Below are 23,626 nucleotides of genomic sequence, written 5' to 3'. Positions count from 1 at the left end.
CTCCTCCCCTTAGTTGCCTCTATGGGTGATCATTTATTTTTTGAGCTACTAATTGGTGTGTTTTGTAGTGGTTTTGGCACAAGTGTGTAATTGCAGGTGGTTTCTCTTCATTGGAGAAAAAATTGGCAAGTTCTCCAAGGTCATAAGGCCTAAGGGTTTGATCTCATAACCCTCCTTATATCACTGTTTTGCTACAAGAAGTTAATCATCTCATAATAGTGATAAAACACTCATAAAGGTGTCTTAAAAATAATTCATAAATTGCTTCACACACTAAGGAATTTCATTGTGTCATGCTCTAGAGATAATAATTGCTCATTGTGGAAAGTGGTGTTTACATTAAGTTGCTTTTGGTGAAGTATCTAACATTTGTTGTCTTGTGAAGTTCCATAATTCCTAATTGTGCACATAAACTCACTCTCTAAAGCACTTTAATCTCAAGTAGCATCGTGTTGAGTTATTTGGACATCTTGTGTCTTGATATTGGTGTGGGCTGCAGTGTATTTGCATTAATATTTTCTTAATATTTCTGAAAATAACTTGTTAAATGAAAAACAGAAGTAGGTAATGCAAGTCAGTTTACCGCAGTAGGATTTCTGGTTTGTTAGATTCAAACTTTTTCACACCCCTCCCCTCGACCCCTTCCTTATCCCTCCATCAACCCTCTTTCTCCCCTGTTGCGGCCTCCTTTGCCCTCGGCCGGCCTTCCGCTCGCCTTTTCTCCCTCTGTCGTGGCCTCCTTCCCTTCCTCCAACCCTCGACCTGTTCTTTCTCCTAAGCCGCAACCTCTAAAAGGTCTACGAAAACCTTCTAAGGCCTCTCCACCCTTCCCTTAGTAGGGTGACAACCCTTTCAAGGCTTGTCGTGAGCCTCTTTGGCTCTCTTCCTTAGCGCAGGCCTATCTAGGTCTTTTCTCCTTGCATTTCGCCCTCTCCTCCCCTTAGTTGCCTCCGTGGGTGATCATTTATTTTCTGAGCTACTAATTGGTGTGTTTTGCAGTGATTTTGGCACAAGTGTGTAATTGCAGGTGGTTTCTCTTCATTGGAGAAAAAATTGGCAAGTTCTCCAAGGTCATAAGGCCTAAGGGTTTGATCTCATAACCCTCCTTATATCACTGTTTTGCTACAAGAAGTTAATCATCTCATAATAGTGATAAAACACTCATAAAGGTGTCCTAAAAATAATTCATAAATTGCTTCACACTCTAAGGAATTTCATTGTGGAAAGTGGTGTTTATATTAAGTTGCTTTTGGTGAAGTATCTAACATTTGTTGTCTTGTGAAGTTCCATAATTCCTAATTGTGCACATAAACTCACTCTCTAAAGCACTTTATTCTCAAGTAGCATCGTGTTAAGTTATTTGGACATCTTGTGTCTTGAGGGAGATCTAATTGTTTCTATCACTCTAATTGGCATTGAAGTAATTTGTTCCAATTGTGTTTAAAGAATATCATTGAATGTCTCTTGAGCAATTGAGAATCTAATTGGTAATGGTTGTGATCTAATTACGACATTGGCATCTAAGATCTAAGTGTTCTCAACTTGAGGATTTGTTGAAAGTCTCTTGAATAATTGGCATTAAGGAATCTAATTACAATTATTTGGAAAGCTTCTAAGAACATTGACAAATCTTATTGCCTCTTTTGAGTAATTGTCACTGGCACTTTATATTGTCTCATTGGCTAATTGTTCTAAGTGGATAAGTGCTGTAGTTTCCTTACTTCTTATCATTATTATCATTTCTTAATTATATCTTTTTGGATGATAATTTTATCTTGTGCATCATTGTGATGAGCATCTATCTTGTTGAGTACATCTTGATATGTTGTTGGCACTTGTTAAATTGACACTTATTCTTGTGGTTGAGATTCCCTTAAATACCATTGTTAAATACTTGTTGTCATAACTCAAGATCAATTATTAATTAAGTACTTAAAGGAGCACTAAACAATCTCACCTTAAGAATCACTCAACAATCTTGTATCAACATCCTAAGACTAGCATTGCATTTAATAGCGTACCTCCAAGCATAAGCTTGGTTGGTAGTGAATAGGACCACCTTTCTCATCTAGCTTGAGGAGCCTAGCACCGCTTTAGTGGTTAACACGGTGACCTTGCAGTCATTAGAGCCATAGACTCTGCAGTGCCGGAGGCATCGGGTGGCTAGTACTTAAAGGGAGGTATCGTTAATCAAGCCTCTACTTGCTTCCCCTTGGCGTCTTTCTCACAACCTACTCTAGAGACTAGCTTCAAAATAGTTAAGAGGAAGGATACAATTAGAGTAGGCATCTAATTAAAAGCAATCAAGATTCTTGTGTCACATCTAAGTTATAGGATTTGCATAGCATATAGGATAGTTAAGATTCAAGCAATGGTTGTTCATCTGGTCATTTGATCCATAATTGATCTAAAGCAAGTAAGTTCACTCCACGAGGCACTGGTTTCAAAGTAATTTAATCTAATCTCTAAAATCTTGCTAAATCAACCTAGTGGCTAGGCCATTCAATCGTGTCTCCCAGACTCTGTTGCCAACTTGTCTTTCATTTCCATCTTCCCTAGGGACTACCCCCCATAGCTTGATGTTGGGAGACAGCTAGAGTGAAGAGGTCGGGGATCAAGGTGACAACCCCTGACTTGAGTCGTCGTCGCACCGTGCCTGTACAATTTGAGTGACAACAGGACTATTGGTTTAGGAGTTTTGGGTCAAAACAACTTTTTGCCTTATAAAATCAAACTGTAAATTCTGCATAAAAATATAGGGACAACAATCTATTAGGCCCAAATTAGCCACCCAATGAGTGTGGAAGCACTTATTGATCACAAATATAGGGGTGGGGAGGTTAGAGGATGTTAAATAAGTTATTAAAACCCCCTTTCTAATCTATAACAACACCTTGTCATCATTTGGTCTACACCCCATGGGCTTAGCTTCTAATCTTAGATTTGTATGTCAATTTGTAATTTATAACAGTCAATTGATTTGTCTATTTCATAGTTGGCATGAGAGTAATAGGTGCTTTAAAACATTATATTTTAATATTTTAACAGTGTTGCGGTTACATTGCATTAAGATCATAATATAGCTATAGTAGGTGCTTTAGCACATTACAAATGAAGATTTTAACAATGTCGGGGTTTTATTGCATCAAGATCATAATATACCCATTTTCTCTTCACTTGGATCAATAATCATTGTCTACAATGTTTAGACTGAAATATTCATTATAGTTGGATTTTCAATGTTTATGAATTGAGAGCACCTCTTTTGCTTTTTAATGAGATAGTGATTTTGTATTTTGCTAAGGAAATGCATCTTTATGTGAACATTTTGTACTATATATATATGAGTAAAATATTTATCACATCTTTCTCAATGGTACAACCAAACATAATGCAATAACATTACTGTATAGGATCGATTGTTAATTGGCTTATTGGTAATTTAGCAGAGCTTTGATGTAATCTTCATTTACCTTTATCTATATTATTGTAGATGATCATGTTCAAGCTGCAATTGCAAACCTTAGAGGGGAGTTTGGGGATCAACGTGTGTGGGTATCTACCATTGAACTTCTGTTTTAACACTTTGTTTATACTGTTGTGCTTATACTTTTCTATCTTAGATGATATAAAGCATGATAGAGTTGCTTTTAAACAGACTTTGAAAGTTGGTGTAATATGTGTTGCAGGGAACAACTTGTGATGTAAGAGATGGGGAGAATGTTCGTGCATTACTTGATTTCACAAAGAAAACCATTCGCTATATTGACATTTGGGTATGTTCTAAAATTATATTTGGATGCTTGACCTCCTTAGTCTCATTTGACCAATTTTGATTATAAGATTGTACACTTTTATTTTGGATTAAAAAAGTTTCTTTTTTATATTTATTTTTATTTGATTAGAATATGCATGATATATTGCAATTTTTCATTATAAATCACTATATGTACATCAAGAAACCAAAGAGCTGTTACATAAGATTCCCTTCCTACATAAGTGAAGGGACCTAACATGCTCAACTTCACGAGTGCAAGGACAAATTTGAGGCATCTTGCTTTTTGGTAGCAAGTAATTATGACATGGTCATTTTGTTGATGACTAAACTGTTGAAGAAAGTGTAACTAGGTTTGGTCTTCATAAATGTAATTTTGATCTTTGTACTTGTAAAAGAAAGTAATTATTATTTTTGTCATTATCAAGAATGGGTTTCTTGCCCATTTGATAGGTCAAGCACATGTTTAAGTGCTTCTAGAAAAGTCAAAGAGTCAATGTAATTATTGAAGACCCATGTGGGCATGTTACACTATGTAAATCTATGTATTAGAGTCAAAGAAATATGTCAAAGAAGATCCTCCAAAGCAAAGACAAGTCTCCTCTTCAAGTCGGCTCAAGAAATGAATTTTTATGCACAAATGTCAAGTCGGCCTCACCAGTTGATCAAGTCGGCCTAAAAGGAGGGACAAACTCCTATATATAGGGCAGTACAACCTCACCATTAGACCATCAAATTATCTCTGAAATCAACGAAGAGAAGAGGCGAGAAAGAGGTGCAAAAAAGAGCAAGAAAATTACTTCTAGGGCAGCGAAGAAGAGAGGAAAGAAATCCGAAGTTTGGGTTCGTTTTGGGCTTCTCTCTATCACACGTGCGAAGGCAAAGGACCTTCTATTGCTGCAACAAGTCAGAAATTGCAGCCCTACAAGAGGTTTCAGTTGGGCTAAAAAGAGGTCTCAAATAGGCCTCCATACCAAGCGAAGTGGGTCCCATCTCAAGTGAAGGAAAGGAGCAAGCTAGAAGGGCAATCTTGTGCCCTAGATGAGCCATACATGCGAAGAAAACATTGCAGTAGTAAGGGTTAAGAGGATCAGCCTCTAACCTCAAGGACATACCTCAAGAAAGGCCTCATTCTCCAGCTTAAGAATCAAGGAGAAGGAAAACTGCATAGTGAAGTAAAGAAGGAAAGAAGGACACCATAGAAAAGGTCTCTAAAGAGACCTAGGGTTTCTGTAGTTGCCCGGAAAAGTGCTGCCAGTTGCCGCAAGGAGTTTGAAGGAAGAGATCGAGGTGAAACCCAGAAGAAGGCATCAATTGAAGGACAAAGAAAGAGACACTGTCTTGCGCTTGGATGATCTATTGGTCAAGGGTCTAGGGTTTGACATTTGTCAATTGAAGCTTCAATAAGAGAAATTTGCAGAAGGGTTTTCCTCTCTAAGAGAGAGGTTTTTCCCTGGCTGAGAGCCAACATCTTGTGTTCTTGTCTCTTTTGTTTTGGTTAATGTTTGATGAAGTAAGAGAACACACGCTAATAGTAATACAAGAAGATTGTGCTAATAAAAAAAAAAAATACTTCACAAATTGTTATCATCGTCAGAAGAATCTCATCATACCTAGATGCCCTAGATTCTTCAACATGGTATCAAAGCTAAGGTGACACATCAAGGAAGGGCATCTCAAGAACACATAGAAGGTTGAAGCATCAACTCTACAAGCAAGAGGTCTAGATCCATCAAGAAGGACTACCAGCCTGGGAACAAAGAAAGAAGAAAGCCTTTCATCTAAAGGCTTCTACAAGAAGGTTCATCCAAGAAGGGTTTACATCAAAGACTCATCATCTTCAAAGGAAGGTACTCAAATCCAAACTCATCATTGAAGATCTCCATATCTACACAGTGAGAAGGTTTTCATCACCAAGCAAATCTCTCATAAGGCCCCTTGAAGGAAGCATCTTGAAGAACTCCAAGATTTAAGAAGTCAAATCGTCAAATCTTCAAGGAAGCAACAAGATCTCTTCACAACAACTCTCTCATGTAAGTATTTTTATGTCCTCTTCTGAAAATATAAAAATGTCTTTTGCAAGGAAAGCAACAAATTGGTTGGGACTGCTAATTTCCTTGCATGGAAAAAGAGGACTGATCTACTTCTCAAAGAGAATGAACTTCTGGACTACATCAAAGGGAGTGTCACTGTTCCTGCTAAGGAACAAACTCAAGCCCTAACAAAGTATAATAAGGATGAAATTAGGGCTGAAAGGATTCTGATAGAATACATCAAGGACCCTCTCATTCCTTATGTTTCCAAACTTGAAACATCTAAAGAAATATATGATAAGCTAGTGGAGCTATTCTCAGTTAGTACAACTGGAGAAGTGATATCGTTGCGTAATGAACTATATAAAATGAAGATCTCAAAGGAAGAAGGAATAGCTCCCTACTTCATGAAGGTCTCATCTCCAAGGAAGAAGGAATAGCTCCGTACTTCATGAAGGTCTCTGAGATGAGAGATCAGCTGCAAGAACTAGGAGAAGTTATGTCAGACAGAGAAATGACAACTGTGGTGCTCAATGCATTACCTGAGGAATGGGGCAACTTCACATCAAGTATATATGCCAAGAAGGAAGCTACCCTATTGAATGAACTTTGGTCTCTATGCAAAATTGAGGAGACTAGACTCAAAGCCAAGGATGATGTGGGATCGAAGGAGCAGGCATTTGCTGCTATGGCCAAGAGAAAAGGGAAATTTGGCAAGTTTGGTCCACAGAGGAAGGGTAAAAGAGATATGTCCAAAGTCCAATGCTTTGGCTGCTAAGAGTATGGACATTATAAGAGGGATTGTCCTAAGTTCAAAAAGGACAACAATAAGAGGAAATGAGAAGAAGCCCACATTACCCAAGAAGTGAAAGAAGAAGAGAAGAAGCAGAAGAAGGAGGACGCTCTGGATCTCTACTATGACAGAAGATTAACTTCTTCACATAAGTCTTCTTTAAAGTTTTGGGTATCATAGGAACATGTAGCAGTAGGATATAATGCATGATTTATGAGAATGGTATCTTCAGGAATATAGGAGCATTATGTAGAGATAACTCAGATAAAGATATTCATGTAGGAAGGATGTAACCGTTGAATGACCTCATCAATGCATAAAGGAATGATCACGATCAAGAAGAATCATCTTAGAAGGCCACTATCATCAATAAGGAGGAACATCTGTAGGATGAGGACTACTAAAATCCTCTGATGAAATATTCAATAGAAGGTTCATAATCTTCAGAAAAGGCAGAGGTCCAGATGGGAATTCCACTTATGGGGATTCAAGAAAGGATGATATGTAGGCAAGGAAAGATGTAGCAAAGCAAAGGAGATTGAGGTAATCTCAATCTTGGAAGCTGTCAAAGGAAGCTGAGATGATCAAGCAAAGAACTAAGATGAGATATGTATGCGTCTATGTTTTTCATTTATAGTCATGTCATCATTTGTATTAATGAGCATGGGGAATTGCTCTAGTAGCATGGTCAAGGACAGGGTAGATCTCCTTCATTGAAGAAAGTGCACGAAGCATGATTCACTCACTGATAAATGCCAACATGAGAAATGCCCTCATATGGAGTATGAGGTGGTTGACAAAAAAAATCTATAAAGAAGCATATGAGAGAAAGAGATCAGGGATAAAAGGACACCATGGACACTAGGAATCAACATCCGACAGATTTGTTGAGACATCTCTTGAAGGAAGGCACAAAAGTTTTGTTCAAGGAAGAAAAATATCAAAGGACCCTTGACATCTGGAAAGGCTTTGGAGATATGAACATGTAGGATGATGATGATTCAAGCCAACAAGATGTCATGATGAAGAGCCATCTTGTAAGGTACTATTTGATTTATTGCTATGTTTTGATTTCTTATCTAGGTGGATTCACATAGGGCTACTGAAACAAGGGTTGTAAGTGCAAGTACAACTAACATTCATGTGGTGGATGGGATTTCGTGAAAGAAACATGATGATAAAGAAGTAGTCATATGACGGAGGTTCTAGATATGTATCAAGAAGGCCACTTTCCATGAAGAAAGAAATGACATGACGAACTAAGAAGGAAAGTGATTGATGGCTGATGCCCTACAAAGAAGAAGCTCAACTGAATTTCATGACATCAAGGAAAGAAAGTGATCAAGCAGCTGAAGGACCCACAAAGAAGAAGTTGTTGATGGAAAGGAGAGTCCCTAGTTGAGAGGGAGCTCTGACAAGTCCCTAATTAAGAGGGAGCTTGGGCACATTCCTTCACAGGAATGGGAATATCTTCCCTAATTGAGAGGGAGAGATAGACACAACATTCTTGTCTTCACTTGGGAAGAAAGGATGGAGGATTATGTAATCATCTGGCATCCAATGCTCTTTGAGGATGTGTAGGGCATCCAAGATAAGAGTAGGCAAGAGGATTGATATTCTTTGAGGGTCTGGAACCCATAGTCCTAGAAGGTCATACTCAATGAACACCCGGGTGGGTATGTACCTTGAGAGACAATGATGAAGGTGTCTATAGTCATTAGTCTCGCCAACATTGTGCTCTGATCTATTGAGAGATAGAGTTGTCAGTCAAGGCCTTGCTGTGGAAACAATGTTGGTTACTATGATGCTATAACAGATGGATTGCCAATCCGATTTCTCTTATGTGAATTCTTCAGATTGAAAATGTCCAAACACCTTGTAATGATTTATGAATACCTCCCTAGTTAAGAGGGAGTGTTGAAGAAAGTGTAACTAGGTTCGGTCTTCATAAATGTAATTTTGATCTTTGTACTTGTAAAAGAAAAGAATTATTATTTTTGTCATTATCAAGAATGGGTTTCTTGCCCATTTGATAGGTCAAGCACATGTTTAAGTGCTTCTAGGAAAGTCAAAGAGTCAATGTAATTATTGAAGACCCATGTGGGCATGTTACACTATGTAAATATATGTATTAGAGTCAAAGAAATATGTCAAAGAAGATCCTCCAAAGAAAAGACAAGTCTCCTCTTCAAGTCGGCTCAAGAAATGATTTTTTATGCACAAATGTCAAGTCGGCCTCACCAGTTGATTAAGTCGGCCTAAAAGGAGGGACAAACTCCTATATATAAGGCAGTACGACCTCACCATTAGACCATCAAGTGATCTCTGAAATCAGCGAAGAGAAGAGGCAAGAAAGAGGTGCGAAAAAGAGCAAGAAAAGTACTTCTAGGGCAGTGAAGAAGAGAGGAAAGAAATCTGAAGTTTGGGACCGTTTTGGGCTTCTCTCTGTCACACGTGCGAAGGCAAAGAAGGACATTCTGTTGCTGCAACAAGTCAGAAATTGCAGCCCTACAAGAGGTTTTGGTTGGGCTAAAAAGAGGTCTCAAATAGGCCTCCATACCAAACGAAGTGGGTCCCATCCCAAGCGAAGGAAAGGAGCAAGCTAGAAGGGCAATCTTGTGCCCTAGATCAGCCACACATGCGAAGAAAACATTGCAGTAGTAAGGGTTAAGAGGATCAACCTCTAACCTCAAGGACATACCTCAAGAAAGGCCTCATTCTCCAGCCTAAGAATCAAGGAGAAGGAAAATTGCAAAGTGAAGTAAAGAAGGAAAGAAGGACACCATAGAAAAGGTCTCTAAAGAGACCTAGGGTTTCTACAGTTGCTGGGAAGAGAGCTGCCAGTAGCCGCAAGGAGTCTGAAGGAAGAGATCCAGCTGCAACCTAGAAGAAGGCATCAATTGAAGGTCAAAGAAAGAGACACTGTCTTGTGCTTGGATGATCTATTGATCAAGGGTCTAGGGTTTGACATTTGTCAATTGAAGCTTCAGTAAGAGAAATTTGTAGAAGGGTTTTCCTCTCTGAGAGAGAGGTTTTTCCCTGGCTGAGAGCCAACATCTTGTGTTCTTGTCTCTTTTGTTTTGGTAATTGTTTGATGAAGTAAGAGAACACACTCTAATAATAATACAAGAAGGTTGTGCTAATAAGAAAAAGTAAAAGTACTTCACAAATTGTTATCATCATTAGAAGAATCTCATCATACCTAGATGCCCTAGATTCTTCAACATGAACCCTCACTCTAGTGTTATCTCATGACTCAATAGAAGGTAAAATTCATTGCCTTGATATTATTTTGAAAGTTGTTCAAGCAATTGAGTGAAGAAAATGGTGACGTTTGTAGCTCGGGCAAGTACTTTTGCACAGGCCTAAGTATCTAGGTATGTAAAAGTCGGCCAAAGTCTCCTTAGGCACTTGCTCTAGTGTGGGCAAGTTGCATTTGTAACTTAGCCTAAGTTAGACTTAAGAAAATCACATAATTATTATGTTGGCTTATTGAGCTAAAGTAAACTTAGGAAAAGTAAATTATTTACTTCAGTGATTATGTTTTAATCTCGGCCTTGATCTCAAGTGAGACAAGCCCTAATCTCGGTTGTCAATCACTTGATTAGTGTTAGGGATTTAGCTCAATGTGAAGTTATACAAGCAAGGCTAAGGAGAAGGACTAGACACAGAAGGAGAAGACACACCATACAACATCACACGATTGAAAGAGGCATCTTTGTGAGTGTGTTGGGTTCAAGGAAGGGGGCAGCAAGGAGATCTAGATCAACCAAGGAGGGCTTGATTAGCTAGATCAGTTCCAGTGGTTGTATGTATTTCCTTGATTAGACGATTTTCTTTGGAAGGGAGCCTAGATAAGTTTTGAAAATTGATGAAGAATTGTAATTGGGTAGATTTTGTTGTGTCATTTAGTTCGTGACTGAGATTAATATATTTTGCTTCCACTGAATTTTATTATGTTTATGAGCCTAGTTGTGCAATTAATTAGTAGATCTATAATTTGCTAGGAATTAAGTGTTGGGTGTTAGGTTTGTAGTGTTGATTTTTCCTAGTACATCAAAATCAGGTCTATGTCTAATCATGATCCTAAACACATTGAAATACACACAACTCCAAGCACTTTGCACAGTGGAAATGTTCAGCAGTGAGATCAATTTGGTACACAGATCTTTTTGTTAAAGTTTGGCAGCTTAGGGATGAATTTCTCCTAGAAGAAATCATATCTTTCAGTTCTGTTTGAACCACCTATAATAAACTTTCATTTATGACAATTCTAATATGACTTTCCAAAAATAGAAAGTGATATCTCAATTTGGAAGTGACTTTCCAAAAATAGAAAGTGATGTCTAAATGATCAAGGATGATCTCGACATATGGAATCCACTTTAAAATCAAATCAATCATGATTATACAAGTCAAGAATTAATATTTTTATTTTTACTAGTATTATTATTATTATGATACTATTATTTATAAAATAGTCTAAAGTCATTCACCTTTAATAGATTAATAAAAACGAATTCTCTCATGGAATAAATAAATTAAATTGAGAATCTCTTACTTGGCGAATCGAACCTCTCTCTTGGAATATAATAGTAACTCCACACTTAAGAGAATGTAACTCTCTGTCACTAATTCAATGTATGGCAAAAGTGTAAGTCCTCCTCATTAAATGCACTTGTAAGTCCCTCATTCAATTTGATTTGTAACTCTCACCAAATATTCTCTCACGTCTAAGTGTAACTCTCTCTCTCCCTAATTCGAATTGTAACTCTTCAAGACAAGTGTACCTCTCTCTCTATTCTTGGGATGAGTTACACTTCTCCTCAACTAACTCCTCCCTCATGGAATTCGATTCTCTTACTATTGGCTCAAGGCATGAATTCATTGTTGAGAATTCAATAAGGCAATGATTATGATTAATTCTCTTTACTTGCTAACTGCTTGTGGTTCCTTTTTACTTATTAGCTTTGTTCCTTATTATTATGTGTGTGAAGCATCAAACAACTACCAAAAACAAAAGAACAATGACACATACGCTGCAAGCCAAGGCAAAACCTCTCCTCTTGAGAGGAAAACCCTTAAATCTCTTCTCTTCCTTATAGATTCTTCAATTGATGAATTCCATGACCTTAAGACTGAGACCAATACCCTCCAAGACCAAGACCAACCTCTTTGAATGATGTGCCAACTTTGATCTAGTCAAACCTAGTCAAATCTCTTCCAATAGCACCTTTTCGACCTCCTGCTGCAAGATTTTCGGCCTCCTACTGCAGATTTGAAATTTCAGCTTCCCAGCAACTGCTGCTGCCACACGTGGGAACTTTGATCTTCTTCTAGAGCCCTCCTATGACCTTCGCTTGCTTTTCCCTGACTTCGAGAGCTTGAGAGTGATCCTTGGTGACCTTCGCTTAACCTCTTTGCCTCCTTTTCTCCAAGATCAAACTTGTAGATGGATGCCCTAGGTCAGTTGCAGAAACCCTAGTCCTCTTTAGCATGTGTGGGAGAAAGATAGCCCAAACATAGAACTCCTTCGTCCTTCTCCTCCTTTGTTGCCTCTTCCTTCCTTTTCCTTTGCTAGAATGAGTGATGAGAGAGTGTGTTTCAAGGAGGACGAGTCCTCTTCTATATATAGGCTTCTTCAAGGGTGGACATGGTTCCTCCTTTAGGCCGACTTGGTCTTGGAGGGTATTCCGACACTTTTAAAGACAAAAATAATTTTCTTTACAAGTTACAATGTGCCCAGTGGGGTCTTCAACTTATGATAGTGACTCTTTTGACTTCTTGACCTAGGACAAACCCTAGAAGCACTCAATGGGTGCTTGGCCTATAAAATAAAAGACCTTGAGCATGAAACCCATGCTCCAAAAACAATAATAATACCCAATACCCTCCAAGACCAAGACCAACCGCTTTGAATGATGTGTGAACTTTGTGTTAGTTTTTGGTAGTATCGGAAGTGCTCTAGCCTTGAAAATTGGTGGAGAGGCTAAGGCACTTGAGTTCTAAAGAACGAATAAACCGTTTGGTGAAATTCCACACAGATTGTATTTTATTAAAATCATTAATATTTTTAATGGAGTTCCTAAGTCTAAACTTAGGGAAATTAAAATATTAATGGGTATTAATCAAATTATGAGTGAGAATGATCTAGAAGGCGGATCAAGTCATGTTCTAATCTTAGCTGTTGATTAGTGACTTAATCTCGGCCGTTGAAGACTCAACAAGAAAAGCATAAAATGGAGGCTTGGGGTTCATTCGGAAATACAGAGAGAGAGAGAGAATTGACCAGTAGTTCAATTTCTGGGGCTAGGAAACTGAGAAATTCAAACCAAGTGATCACTCAGCAATCGAGGGGCAATGAGAATTCGGAAGGACTTTTTGGAGAATACTGACAGAGAGGAGGAGAGAGCTTGGAGAGAGGTAGCACAATAGCTGGGAAAGGCTGATGCTGGGCCAGTCTGGGCCCACGTAGTCCCTACACAGAGCCAAAAGGGCCAACGTATAGCAGAAAAGCTGTCTGTCACGCACAATCCAGAATTGCTGGGAACAGTCGGAACTGCCGGAATAACCGGGATAGCTGATGCAGAGGGCAGAGAAGTTGACGCAAAGCCTGAAAGGCTGACGCAGGGCCAACGCAGAAATAGCCGGGGTTAGCTAGTCTTGTGCCGGATCAGCCGGAATTCTGCCGAGTGAAGTGAGGTAAAACTCACTCGGATTTTCCGCCAGTATTTTGTCTGTAGAGGATTGCTAGATGAGCATCCTAGATTTGTATTTAGATATTTCTCTTGCATAATAATAAACCCTCAGAACTACTGCACCGGTATTCCCGCATTGGTTTTTTCTGGGGACTTGTGTCCAAAAATAAGTGTGTCCTATGTATCTTGTTCTTTGCTCTGTTTTTTGTTTCATGAGATCAAATATTTAACTAGTGTAGGCTGCAAAAGTAATTTGCTTTAGTATTCAGAAGAATAACTTGATGAATGTAATTTTAAAAAAATCAAGTAGGTGAAGTAGGTTCAAATTTGTTGCAGTAGGGGTTCCTTCGAGTCTAGGAATTTTCACATGGTATCAGAGCATTGATTTTGAAACAGGAAGAGCAGCTCCAGTGCTGAGCAGTGAGGCTGAGAGCTGCACTTAGCAGCAATTCGAATCCTTTTGAAGGGATTGCGCAGTCCTTGCCGGAAGCAGATCCGAGGAAATCTCTCTCTGAGTGAGATGACAGAGAGGTACGATTTCCAGTTCGTGAGTTTGCAGAGGTAGAGGAAGTAACACAAAGCCTCAGCACAGTGCTTGAAGGGCGCAGTTTTTGTCAGCGCAGAAATACGCTGGAAAAGAACGAAGACACGTAGAAGGGGAATTTTCTCCTCATCGAACTTTCTACCAGAAAGTTCGAATTTATCACTTGCTGAGGAGCAGTGACTAGAGGAGTCAATTCGACAGTTGGGTGAGATGGCATCGCATGGGCTCAAAGATCAGGATAGGTTGGAAGGAGCTTCCAACTGTCATATGGAAGACCAAAATCTTAGCTGTTCTGGAGGAATATGTTCTCGAGGCCTACGTCAATAGTGTTGTAGCTGTTCCTGCTGACAACGATCAAAAGAAGAAGTACAAAGCCGAGCATGGGAAGGCTCATTCTTGATGGAGTTCGAGATCATGTGGTCTCACACTTGCAGGGAAAGGATACAACTCGGGAGATGTGGGAAGCCTTGTCGTCTCTATATGAAGGCTCCTCCGAACAACGGAAGATGTATTTGGAGCAGAAGTTGCAACAGACTTTGATGCAGAAAAGAGAAGGGGTGAACCTCTATCTTCAGCGTCTTCAGGACACTAGAGACCAACTTGCTGCAGTGGGGTCCACTCCTAAGCCAACTGCGATGGTGAGGATAGCCCTGAATGGAGTCTCAGATGAATGACAAGTTTTCGTCCAAAGCATATTAGGCAGAGAAAAACTACCTTCATGGGAGGGGATGTGGGCAGCTCTTCAACAGGAGGAGTTAAGGAGGGACCTAGTGGCAACAGTGGGAGTGGCACAAAGACGAAGGAGGAGGAGGAGAATGCAGCTCTGGCATCGAAGGGATAGCAGAAGCCAAAGCGAAAGAAGGATATTTCGAAGGTGAAATGTTTTGGTTGTGGCAAGTTGGGCCACTATGCATCCCAGTGTCCTTTGAGGAAAAAGGACAAGGATGAGAAACATGATCCTAAGGCTGCTTCAACAAAGATTGACGAGGATGAGTTTGCCATGAGTGCCCGCACATCTCCAGGAGAGGGATGGGGCGATATTGTGCTGTAGTCGGGAGGACTACATGTGGGCAGGATCCTTGAGGAGTTCACCTCTTGGATCAATTCCTTGCTCTGGGAGCCCAAGATTCAGCAGTAGCGATATGGACTTAGTGTCAGATGACGCAGTGGAGTGTTTGGAGGATAGATGCAGTAGCTGGAGACCAAAGACTGATCAGTGCAGAGCAAGGTTCGCAATAGTGCAGTTGGCACAGTGCAGAAGTCAGCAACAGTGCAGAAGTCAGCAGTAGTGCAGAAGATTTAGAGGGTCAGAATCAGCAGCAGTCAGATTCCAACATTCATTGTATTATGTTGAACACAGTTAAGTTCAACTAATTTTGGATGTTTTTCAGTTGCTTCTCTCAGCAACTGAGTTGCAGTACGAATGCAGTGTTAGCAGTGGCAGTGCTAGCAACATAGCAGATGTAGCGTTTGAGAGGGAGCTGTAGTACAGATGCAGTAGTGGCTGTGGTAGTGTCATGGGCAGCAATACAATAGCAGAAACAACACAGTGTTGGTGGCAGCTACAATGCAAAAAGGAGCTGCTTCAGAAACAGAGCAACATGCACGTGGACATTGTTACTACAACACTTTCCTCGCTAAGAGGGAGTGTTAGTTTTTGGTAGCATCGGAAGTGCTTTAGCCTTGAAAATTGGTGGAGAGGCTAAGGCACATAAGTTCTAAAGAACCCAGAAACCGTTTGGTGAAATTCCACCCGAATTATATTTTATTAAAATAATTAATATTTTTAATGGAGTTCCTAAGTCTAAACTTAGGGAAATTAAAATATTATGGGCATTAATCAAAATGTGGGTGAGAATGATCTAGAAGGCATATCCAGTCATGTTTTAATCTTAGCTGTTGATTAGAGACTAATCTCAGTTGTTGAAGACTCAATAGGAAAAGTATAAAATGGAGGCTTGGGGTTCATTTGGAAACACAGAGAAAGAGAGAATTGATCTGGAGTTCGATTTCTGGGGCTAGGAAGCTGAGAAATTCGAACTAAGTGATCACTTAGCAGCAGAGGGGCAGTGAGAATCCAGAAGGACTTTCCGGAGAATATTGACAGAGAGGTGGAGGGAGCTTGCACAGAGGCAACGCAGTAGCCAGGAAAGGCTGACGCTGGGCCAGTCCGGGCCCACATAGTCCCTATGCATAGCCAGGAGGGCTAGCGCAGAGCAAAAAAGTTTCCTGTCACGCAGAATCTAGAACTGCTTGGAACAACTGGAACTATCGGGAACTGCCGGAACAATCGGGATAGCTGACGTAGACGGCAGAGAAGCTGACGCAGGGCCAGTACAGAAATAGCCGGGGTTAGCCAGTCTTGTGCTGGATTAGCTGAAATTCTTCCGAGTGAAGTGAGGTAAAGCTCACTTAGATTTTCCGCCAGTATTTTCTCTATAAAGGATTGCTAGATGAGCATCCTAAATTTGTATTTTGATATTTCTCCCGCGTAATAATAAACCCTCAAAACTGCTGCACTGGTTTTCCCGCATTGTGTTTTTCCGAGAACTGTTGTGTCCAAAAATAAGTGTGTCCTATGTATCTTGTTCTTTGCTCTGTTTTCAGTTTCATGAGATCAAATATTTAATTAGTGTAGGCTGCAGAAGTAATTTGCTTTAGTATTCAGAAGAATAACTCGATGAATGTAATTTAAAGCAAATCAAGTAGGTGAAGTAGATTCAGATTTGCTGCAGTAGGGGTTCCTTCGAGTCTAGGAATTTTCACACTTTGATCTAGTCAAACCTTTTCGAATTCCTGCTGCAAGATTTTCGGCCTCCTACTGTAGATTTGAAATTTCGGCTTCCCTGCAACTGCTGCTGCCACATGTGGGAACTTCGATCTTCTTCTAGAGCCCTCCTCTGACCTTCGCTTGCATTTCCCTAACTTTTAGAGCTTGAGAGTGACCCTTGGTGACCTTCGCTTGACCTCTTTGCCTCCTTTTCTCCAAGATCGAACTTGTAGATGGATGCCCTAGGTCAGCTGCAGAAACCCTAGTCCTCTTTAGCATGTGTGAGAGAAAGATAGCCCAAACATAAATCTCCTTCGTCCTTCTCCTCCTTTGCTGCCTCTTCCTTCCTTTTCCTTTACTAGAATGAGTGATGAGAGAGTGTGTTTCAAGGAGGACGAGTCCTCTTCTATATATAGGCTTCTTCAAGGGTGGGCGTGGCTCTTCCTTTAGGACGATTTTCCAGCTGCCAGGCCGACTTGGTCTTGGAGGGTATTCTGACACTTTTAAAGACAAATAATTTTCTTTGCAAGTTACAATGTACCCAGTGGGGTCTTCAACTTATGATAGTGACTCTTTTGACTTCTTGACCTAGGACAAACCCTAGAAGCACTGGGTGCTTGGCCTATAAAATAAAAGACCTTGAGCATGAAACCCATGCTCCAAAAATAATAATAATAATTTTCTTTCATTTCATAATTTATTAGAATCAAAAATACATTTCATACTTATGAAGACCGAACCTAGTTACACATTTTTCAACACTTCGTCTTAACTAGGTATATATTCATAAGAGGTACATGGACATTCTCAATCTGAAGATATCTCATAAGAAGAGTCAGATTGGTAACCCATTTGTCTAGCATCATATCAACCAACATTGTTACATAGCAAGGCCTTGACTAACAACTCTATCTCTCCACAAGATCAGAGCATAATGCTGGCGAGACCAATGATTTATAGACACCATCATCATTGTCTCTCAAGGTACATACTCCACTCGAGTGTTCACCGAGTATGACCTTCTTTGGACTATTCTTGTCTTGGATAGCTAGTCCTCAAAGAATATCGGTCCATGACTACTCTTATCTTGGATTCCCTACCTCATCCTCAAAGAGTATTAGATGCCAGATGGTTACCCAATCCTCCATTCTGTCTTCCCAAGTGAAGACAAGAATGACGTGCCTATCTCTCCCTATCAACTAGGGAGGATATATTAACCAAGCCAAACTTGTCTCTCAAATACACAAGCTTCTTGTTTGGAAGAGATTTCGTCTATATGTTAGCTACCTGCTCATCAATGGAGATATATTGTAGCTGCAACACACTATTTTGTACTAGCTCCCAAATATAGTGATACTTGTTTATATACTTTGTCTTTCCATGAAATACTGGGTCCTCAGACAAACGTATACAACTGGTGTTGTCATAATGTATCACTGTAGGGTCCATCGGTCCTTTGAATAGATTGGATAGCAGCTTCCTTAACCAGATCGCTTCTTTGCTTACTTCATAGGCCGCAACATATTCAACCTCAGCACTACTCAAAGAAACTGTGTCTTTCTTTTTGCTCATCCATGCGATCATAGAGGATACCAAACTAAAACATCCTCATGTAGTGCTTCTTCCATCCTGCTCGCTGCCTCCCTAGTCAGAATCTGTATATCCAATCAGGTGGGCATCATTCCTCCTATCATATTTCAAGCAATAGTGGATAGTTCCTCGCAGATATCTCAGTATATGTTTTGCTGCTATCCAATGATCATGTTGTTGAAGAATCTAAGGCAAGATGACATTAATGATTCTTCTAACTATGATAATTGCTTGTGATGTCTTTTTACTTATTAGGATTATCTTCTTCTTCTTATAATTATAGTGTGTTCTTCAATCATCAAACGACTATCAAAACAAGAAGATCAACAAGATACAAGTACACAAGATGTAGGCTCCAAGCTAGGGAAAAACCTCTCCTCTTGAGAGGAAAACCCTTCAATCTCTTCTTATAGATTCTTTATTGAAGAATACCAAGACCCTTGACTAATACTGAAGCCCTTCCAAGACCAAGATCATCTTCTCAAGAATCTGTTTGCTTCACTGCTTTCTAAACCCAACAAATCTCTTCTGACAACACTACTTCGACCTTTAGCCACAACTTTTCGGCCCTAACTGCAGATTTGCAACTTCGCCCCCCTGGCAGCAACAACTACTTCGCACGTGTGGACTAGAACTGCTTCTTCTTAGCCTCCAGCTGCCTCGCTTGACCTAATTTGTCTTTTGGATCTAGAAGGGGACTTTGTTGGCCCTTCCTTCAGCTCTTTTTCACTAGATCGAACCTCCACAATGAAACCATAGTGCGATAGCAGCAACCCTAGTGAAAAGCTGTAGAATTTCAGCCCTCTTCTTCACACGTGTGGAGAGAAAGAGAGAGAGGAACCCAAAACACTTCTTCTCCTTCTTCTGCCTTCTTCGCTTGCCCTTTTCTGCTTCTTCCTTTGCATGAGAGAGAGAGGAATGAATGTGTCCAAATGAGGTCGAACTGTCTTCTATATATAGGTCTTCCAGGGGTACGAATTCCAACTTCTAGGCCGACTTGACAGGCTGGCAGGCAGATTTGATAGGCTGGTAGGCCGACTTGACAGGCTGGTAGGCCGACTTGACAGGCTGGCAGGCCAACTTGGTCTTGGAAGGCTTAGTAAAATACAAAAATAATTCTTTTTACAATTTACAAGATGCCTGATGGGGTCTTCATATTATGACAATGTCCCTATTTGACTTCTTGACCTAGGACAATCCTAGAAGCACTTTCAATTAGTGCTTGACCTATAAAACAAATTTCTTGGGCAAGAAACCCAAGCTCAATAATAATAATAATCATTTTTCTTTCTTTTACAAAATACAAGAATCAAAAGTACATTTCATATTTATGAAGACCGAACCTAGTTACACTTTCTTCAACACTCCCTCTTAACTAGGGAGGTATTCATAAATGGTACATGGCTATTCTCAATACTGAAGAGATCTCATAAGAAGAGTCAAACTAGTAATCCATCTGTATAGCATCATTATAACCAACATTGTCACATAGCAAGGCCTTGACTAACAACTCTATCTCTCAATAGATCAGAGCACAATGTTGGCGAGACCAATGATTATAGACACCTTCATCATTGTCTCTCAAGGTACATACCCACCCGGGTGTTCATCGAGTATGACCTTCTAGGACTATTCTTATCTTGGGTCCCCAACCCTCAAAGAATATCGGTCCTCTTGCTTACTCTTATCTTGGATGTCCTACCACATCCTCAAAGAGTATCGGATGTCAGATGATTACTCAATCCCCCATTCTTTCTTCCAAAATGAAGACAAGAATGATGTGTCTATCTCTCCCTCTCAACTAGGGAAGATATGTCAACCAATCCAAGCTTGTTTCTAAAATACACAAGCTTCTTATTGGGAAGAGATTTTGTCAAAATATCAACAGTTTGATCATCGGTGGGGATATACTCTAGCTTCAGTACACCATCTTGTACCAACTTTCGAATGTAGTGGTACTTGTTTTTTATGTGCTTCGTCTTTCCATGAAATACTGGGTCCTCAGATAGTCTAATACAATTGGTATTATCACAATGTATTATGGTAGGATCCAATGGTCCTGCAAACAGATCAAATAACATCTTCCTTAACCAGACCGCTTCCCTACTCACTTCACAGGCTGCAATGTACTCGACCTCAGCACTACTCAAAGCCACTGTCTCTTGCTTTCTGCTCATCCAAGAGACCATGGAGGATCCCAAGCTAAAACATCCTCTTGTAGTGCTTCTTCCATCCTTCTCGCTACCTCCCCAATCGGAATCAGTAAATCCTTCAAGATGAACATATTTTCCCTTTTCATACTTCAGGTAGTAATGGACGGTTCCCTGCAGATATCTCAGTATATGCTTGGCAGCTATCCAATGATCATGTCTCGACTCCATTTGAAATTGATTGAGAACATTTACTGCAAAACATATGTCTGGCCGAGTATTCACCAGATACATCAGGGAGCCAATCAGTTGTCTATACTTAGTAGGATCCACTAGACTGGATTCAGAATTCCTTAACATTTTCAAGTTTGTGATCATTGGAGTTGTCATGGGTTTGCATTCCATCATATCAAACCTTTTCAATAGCTCGATCACATACTTTCCTTGTCCCAGGAAGATTTCATTCAGTTCCTGCCAGACTTCCAGTCCCAGATAATAATGCATAAGTCCTAGATCCTTCATATCGAATTTGGCTGCCAACATTTTCTTACACTCTTGAATTCTTTCTTCATTACCAGTTAATAGAAGATCATCTACATATAGAAGAATGATGACAGGTTCATCATTCTCTACTTTGATGTAGAGATTGGGATCTGTCGTGCTTTTCCTGAAACCCAACCTTTGCAAGTATGCATCCATTCTAGCATACCATGCCCTAGGAGCTTGCTTGAGGCCATAAAGTGTCTTCTTCAATCTACAAACATGAGTTTCTCTGTCCTTTACTTCGAATCCCAATGGTTTCACTATGCAGACTTCTTCATCTATGGTACCATTCAAGAATGCTGTTTGACATCCATTTGATGCACCTTCCATCCCATTGATTTGTGAAAATTCTATCGCTGCAACAACTGATTTACTTTTCCTACTTATTTCATCATAAGTTATTCATGAAATTACTTCAACAAACATTAAAATAAATATTGCTGCAGATATCACATCGTAACACAGAAACAAACATATGCACACATTGACACAATGATTTTGGACTAATGTCCTCGGAAAAACCCAATGTGGGAAAACCAGTGCAACAAGGGAGGATTTTATTATTCAGCAGTTTTCTAGTACAATAGGGTGCCAAACTGGCTTACCCACAAATAGACAAATTTCCGCATTTCTTTTGATTCCATCGTAGGCCCTGTTAGTGCTCGAATTTGCCTCAGGCTGAGGAAGGCAAAATCCAAGGCAACATCAAACCACTTAGCCTCGTAGCGAGCCCTACGAGGATAGGAGAGGGCTCTCTCCGGGTCTATCTCGGCAAAAGGTCTTCAAAGGGCTGAGATGACCAATAAAGAACACTGATTTTAGGCTAGTAAACTGATAAGGAAAGTTTGATTTCAAATTTTTTAGGGTTTTGTTGGAAAACTGAGCACGGCAATTTTGGGTGTGGGGATGAGACACAGTTTTTGCAGAGGTCTTTTTGGGGCAAGGTAGGAGATTGTCTTGATGCCTTTGAAGGAAGTGAATGGATAGGTATGACTGGTGAGGAGCTAAGGAGAGCAAGAAAACATCAGGAGTTCTCCTTAAACAGACGAAAACATAGATATTAAGCAAACTTAAAGGCAGAGCATAGAAACCATGAATTCTACCTTAACACTTCATTTACTTAATTTGCAGAAGAGAAGAGTAGGAAAATGATACACATAACAAACTTACAAGTACATGAGAGAAACACACCATCAACACAAATCACCACAGGAATCCCAAATAGTGCTGCAAAACTTTGGTCTTTCCTTTGCCAAAATTGCAGAGATACAAAGAGTAATACAGTCTAAGCTTATCCCTCAAGAGTCCAACCTCTCCAACCATGAAAATGATTTAGAAAATACATAATATAGAGCATGCCAACCCATTCCCTAGCCTCTAGGGGTCGAGCTCATCATCCTAGGAGCTGTTTCAACCAATTCTAAACTGAGCACTACAATCTAGGCAGTCAAAACAACTTGCCTCTATAAGCTAGGAAACCAATTCATTCCTTAATTTTTTGCCATTTTATGAATGAATCTTCTAGAATAGGTAAAAAAGTGTCATGTCAACATGAAATTACATCAATTACATCAAAGAGGATGAAAAATCCCACTAAAAAGTCAAAACTAGTCAATGCTGCATTTTCCTGAGCTGAAGGTGCAAAACTGGCAAATTTTCCCAATGCGTAGCGCGCCATTTCCCAACGCGTAGCGCGCCTTTCAGGCCACTTTTGAGGCACTTCCCGGCATCCAAATGAGGCACAAGTGGGCTTGTTGGAAAGGTCTGGATGTCTACTCTCCAGCCCAAGTGGAATTTCTCAATTTGGTGGCCATTTGCCCCTCCAAAATTGCAATCTCCCAAGACTGCTTCCTGTGTGTCCAAAAAGTGGCAGAAGGTCATTTTTTGCTTTTTTTTGACCTTTTGGGGGCTCAAATCTCCATGAAATGTCTTGGCAATCGCTGAGCAAGTGTATTTTGTCATGACAAATCCAAAAATGCTGAGTTTTTGTGAAATGGACCTCCCCAACTTAAGGGTAGCGCGCGGCGCGCTACGCGTTGAGGGCAAAAACCTGTTTTTGGCACAAAAAATTCAAAATTGACCAAAATTGCTCCAAATTTCCTGAATTTTGAGCTGGAGGTGTATCATTGAGCACCATGCTCCCTCAAGGTGGCTTCAGCCAAAATCTGAAGCGGATCGGGCCTTTTCCTCCGTTTTAGTGCCTTGGCCAAGCGTGCTTTGAGTACCTTCATTTTTGCTTTGCACACATGCATGCGGGCCCAATAATGATTCTTCATGTGGCGGAGCATGTCTTTGTCCCTGTTTGCCTTGGCTAGCAACTTCTCTAAATGAGTGTTCACCTGAATGAGCATAGACCCTTGCTCAATAGGTGTCAAATCACTGGGTCTCTTGCGAGCCAAGTTCCGGTCTTCTCGGATCCTCCGCAACTCATCAAGAGTGTGTTCATCCTCTAACTGTTTGTTGCGCTGCTCTAAGTAGTTGATTGTCCAATTTGCCATTTCCAACTTCTGCTGCAACAAGTGATTTTCAGCCTTTTGTTGCTAAATGATCTCCTTTAGCTCCGAGCTAGGAGAACTGATGTCAAGGTCAATGATGTCTATGTCATCCATACACTTGCAATAAAACTTCCAATTGTAGCACCCAGTGCAACAGCAAAGCAACTGGTGAATCAAGAGGAAGGCATCTCCAACTGTAGTAATCAGCCCAGCTTCTCAAAACGACAGATAGGGA

The 23,626-nt window shown here is 40.1% G+C and overlaps 1 protein-coding gene across 2 annotated transcripts in view; it reads left to right on the top strand.

The window, feature by feature from the left end:
- The window catches only part of LOC149232033 (chlorophyll(ide) b reductase NOL, chloroplastic-like), a 444,638-nt gene that overhangs the window by 115,240 nt on the left and 305,772 nt on the right, over positions 1-23,626 (top strand). Inside the window, exons 3-4 of one of the 2 annotated variants that reach the window (XM_089379335.1) lie at positions 3,494-3,549; positions 3,690-3,776. In XM_089379335.1, coding sequence (XP_089235461.1) covers positions 3,494-3,549; positions 3,690-3,776 — 143 coding nt within the window. Of the gene's footprint in view, positions 1-3,493; positions 3,556-3,689; positions 3,777-23,626 lie in introns of both variants that reach the window. The other variant, XM_089379334.1, reaches the window with a different exon arrangement.

This window comes from Pinus tabuliformis, chromosome J, assembly GCF_031772625.1.
Source record: "Pinus tabuliformis cultivar Carrire ecotype Pingquan chromosome J, CPIR1, whole genome shotgun sequence".
In the NCBI taxonomy this organism is placed as follows: domain Eukaryota; kingdom Viridiplantae; phylum Streptophyta; class Pinopsida; order Pinales; family Pinaceae; genus Pinus; species Pinus tabuliformis.
This window is presented reverse-complemented; position numbering and strand designations above follow the sequence as displayed.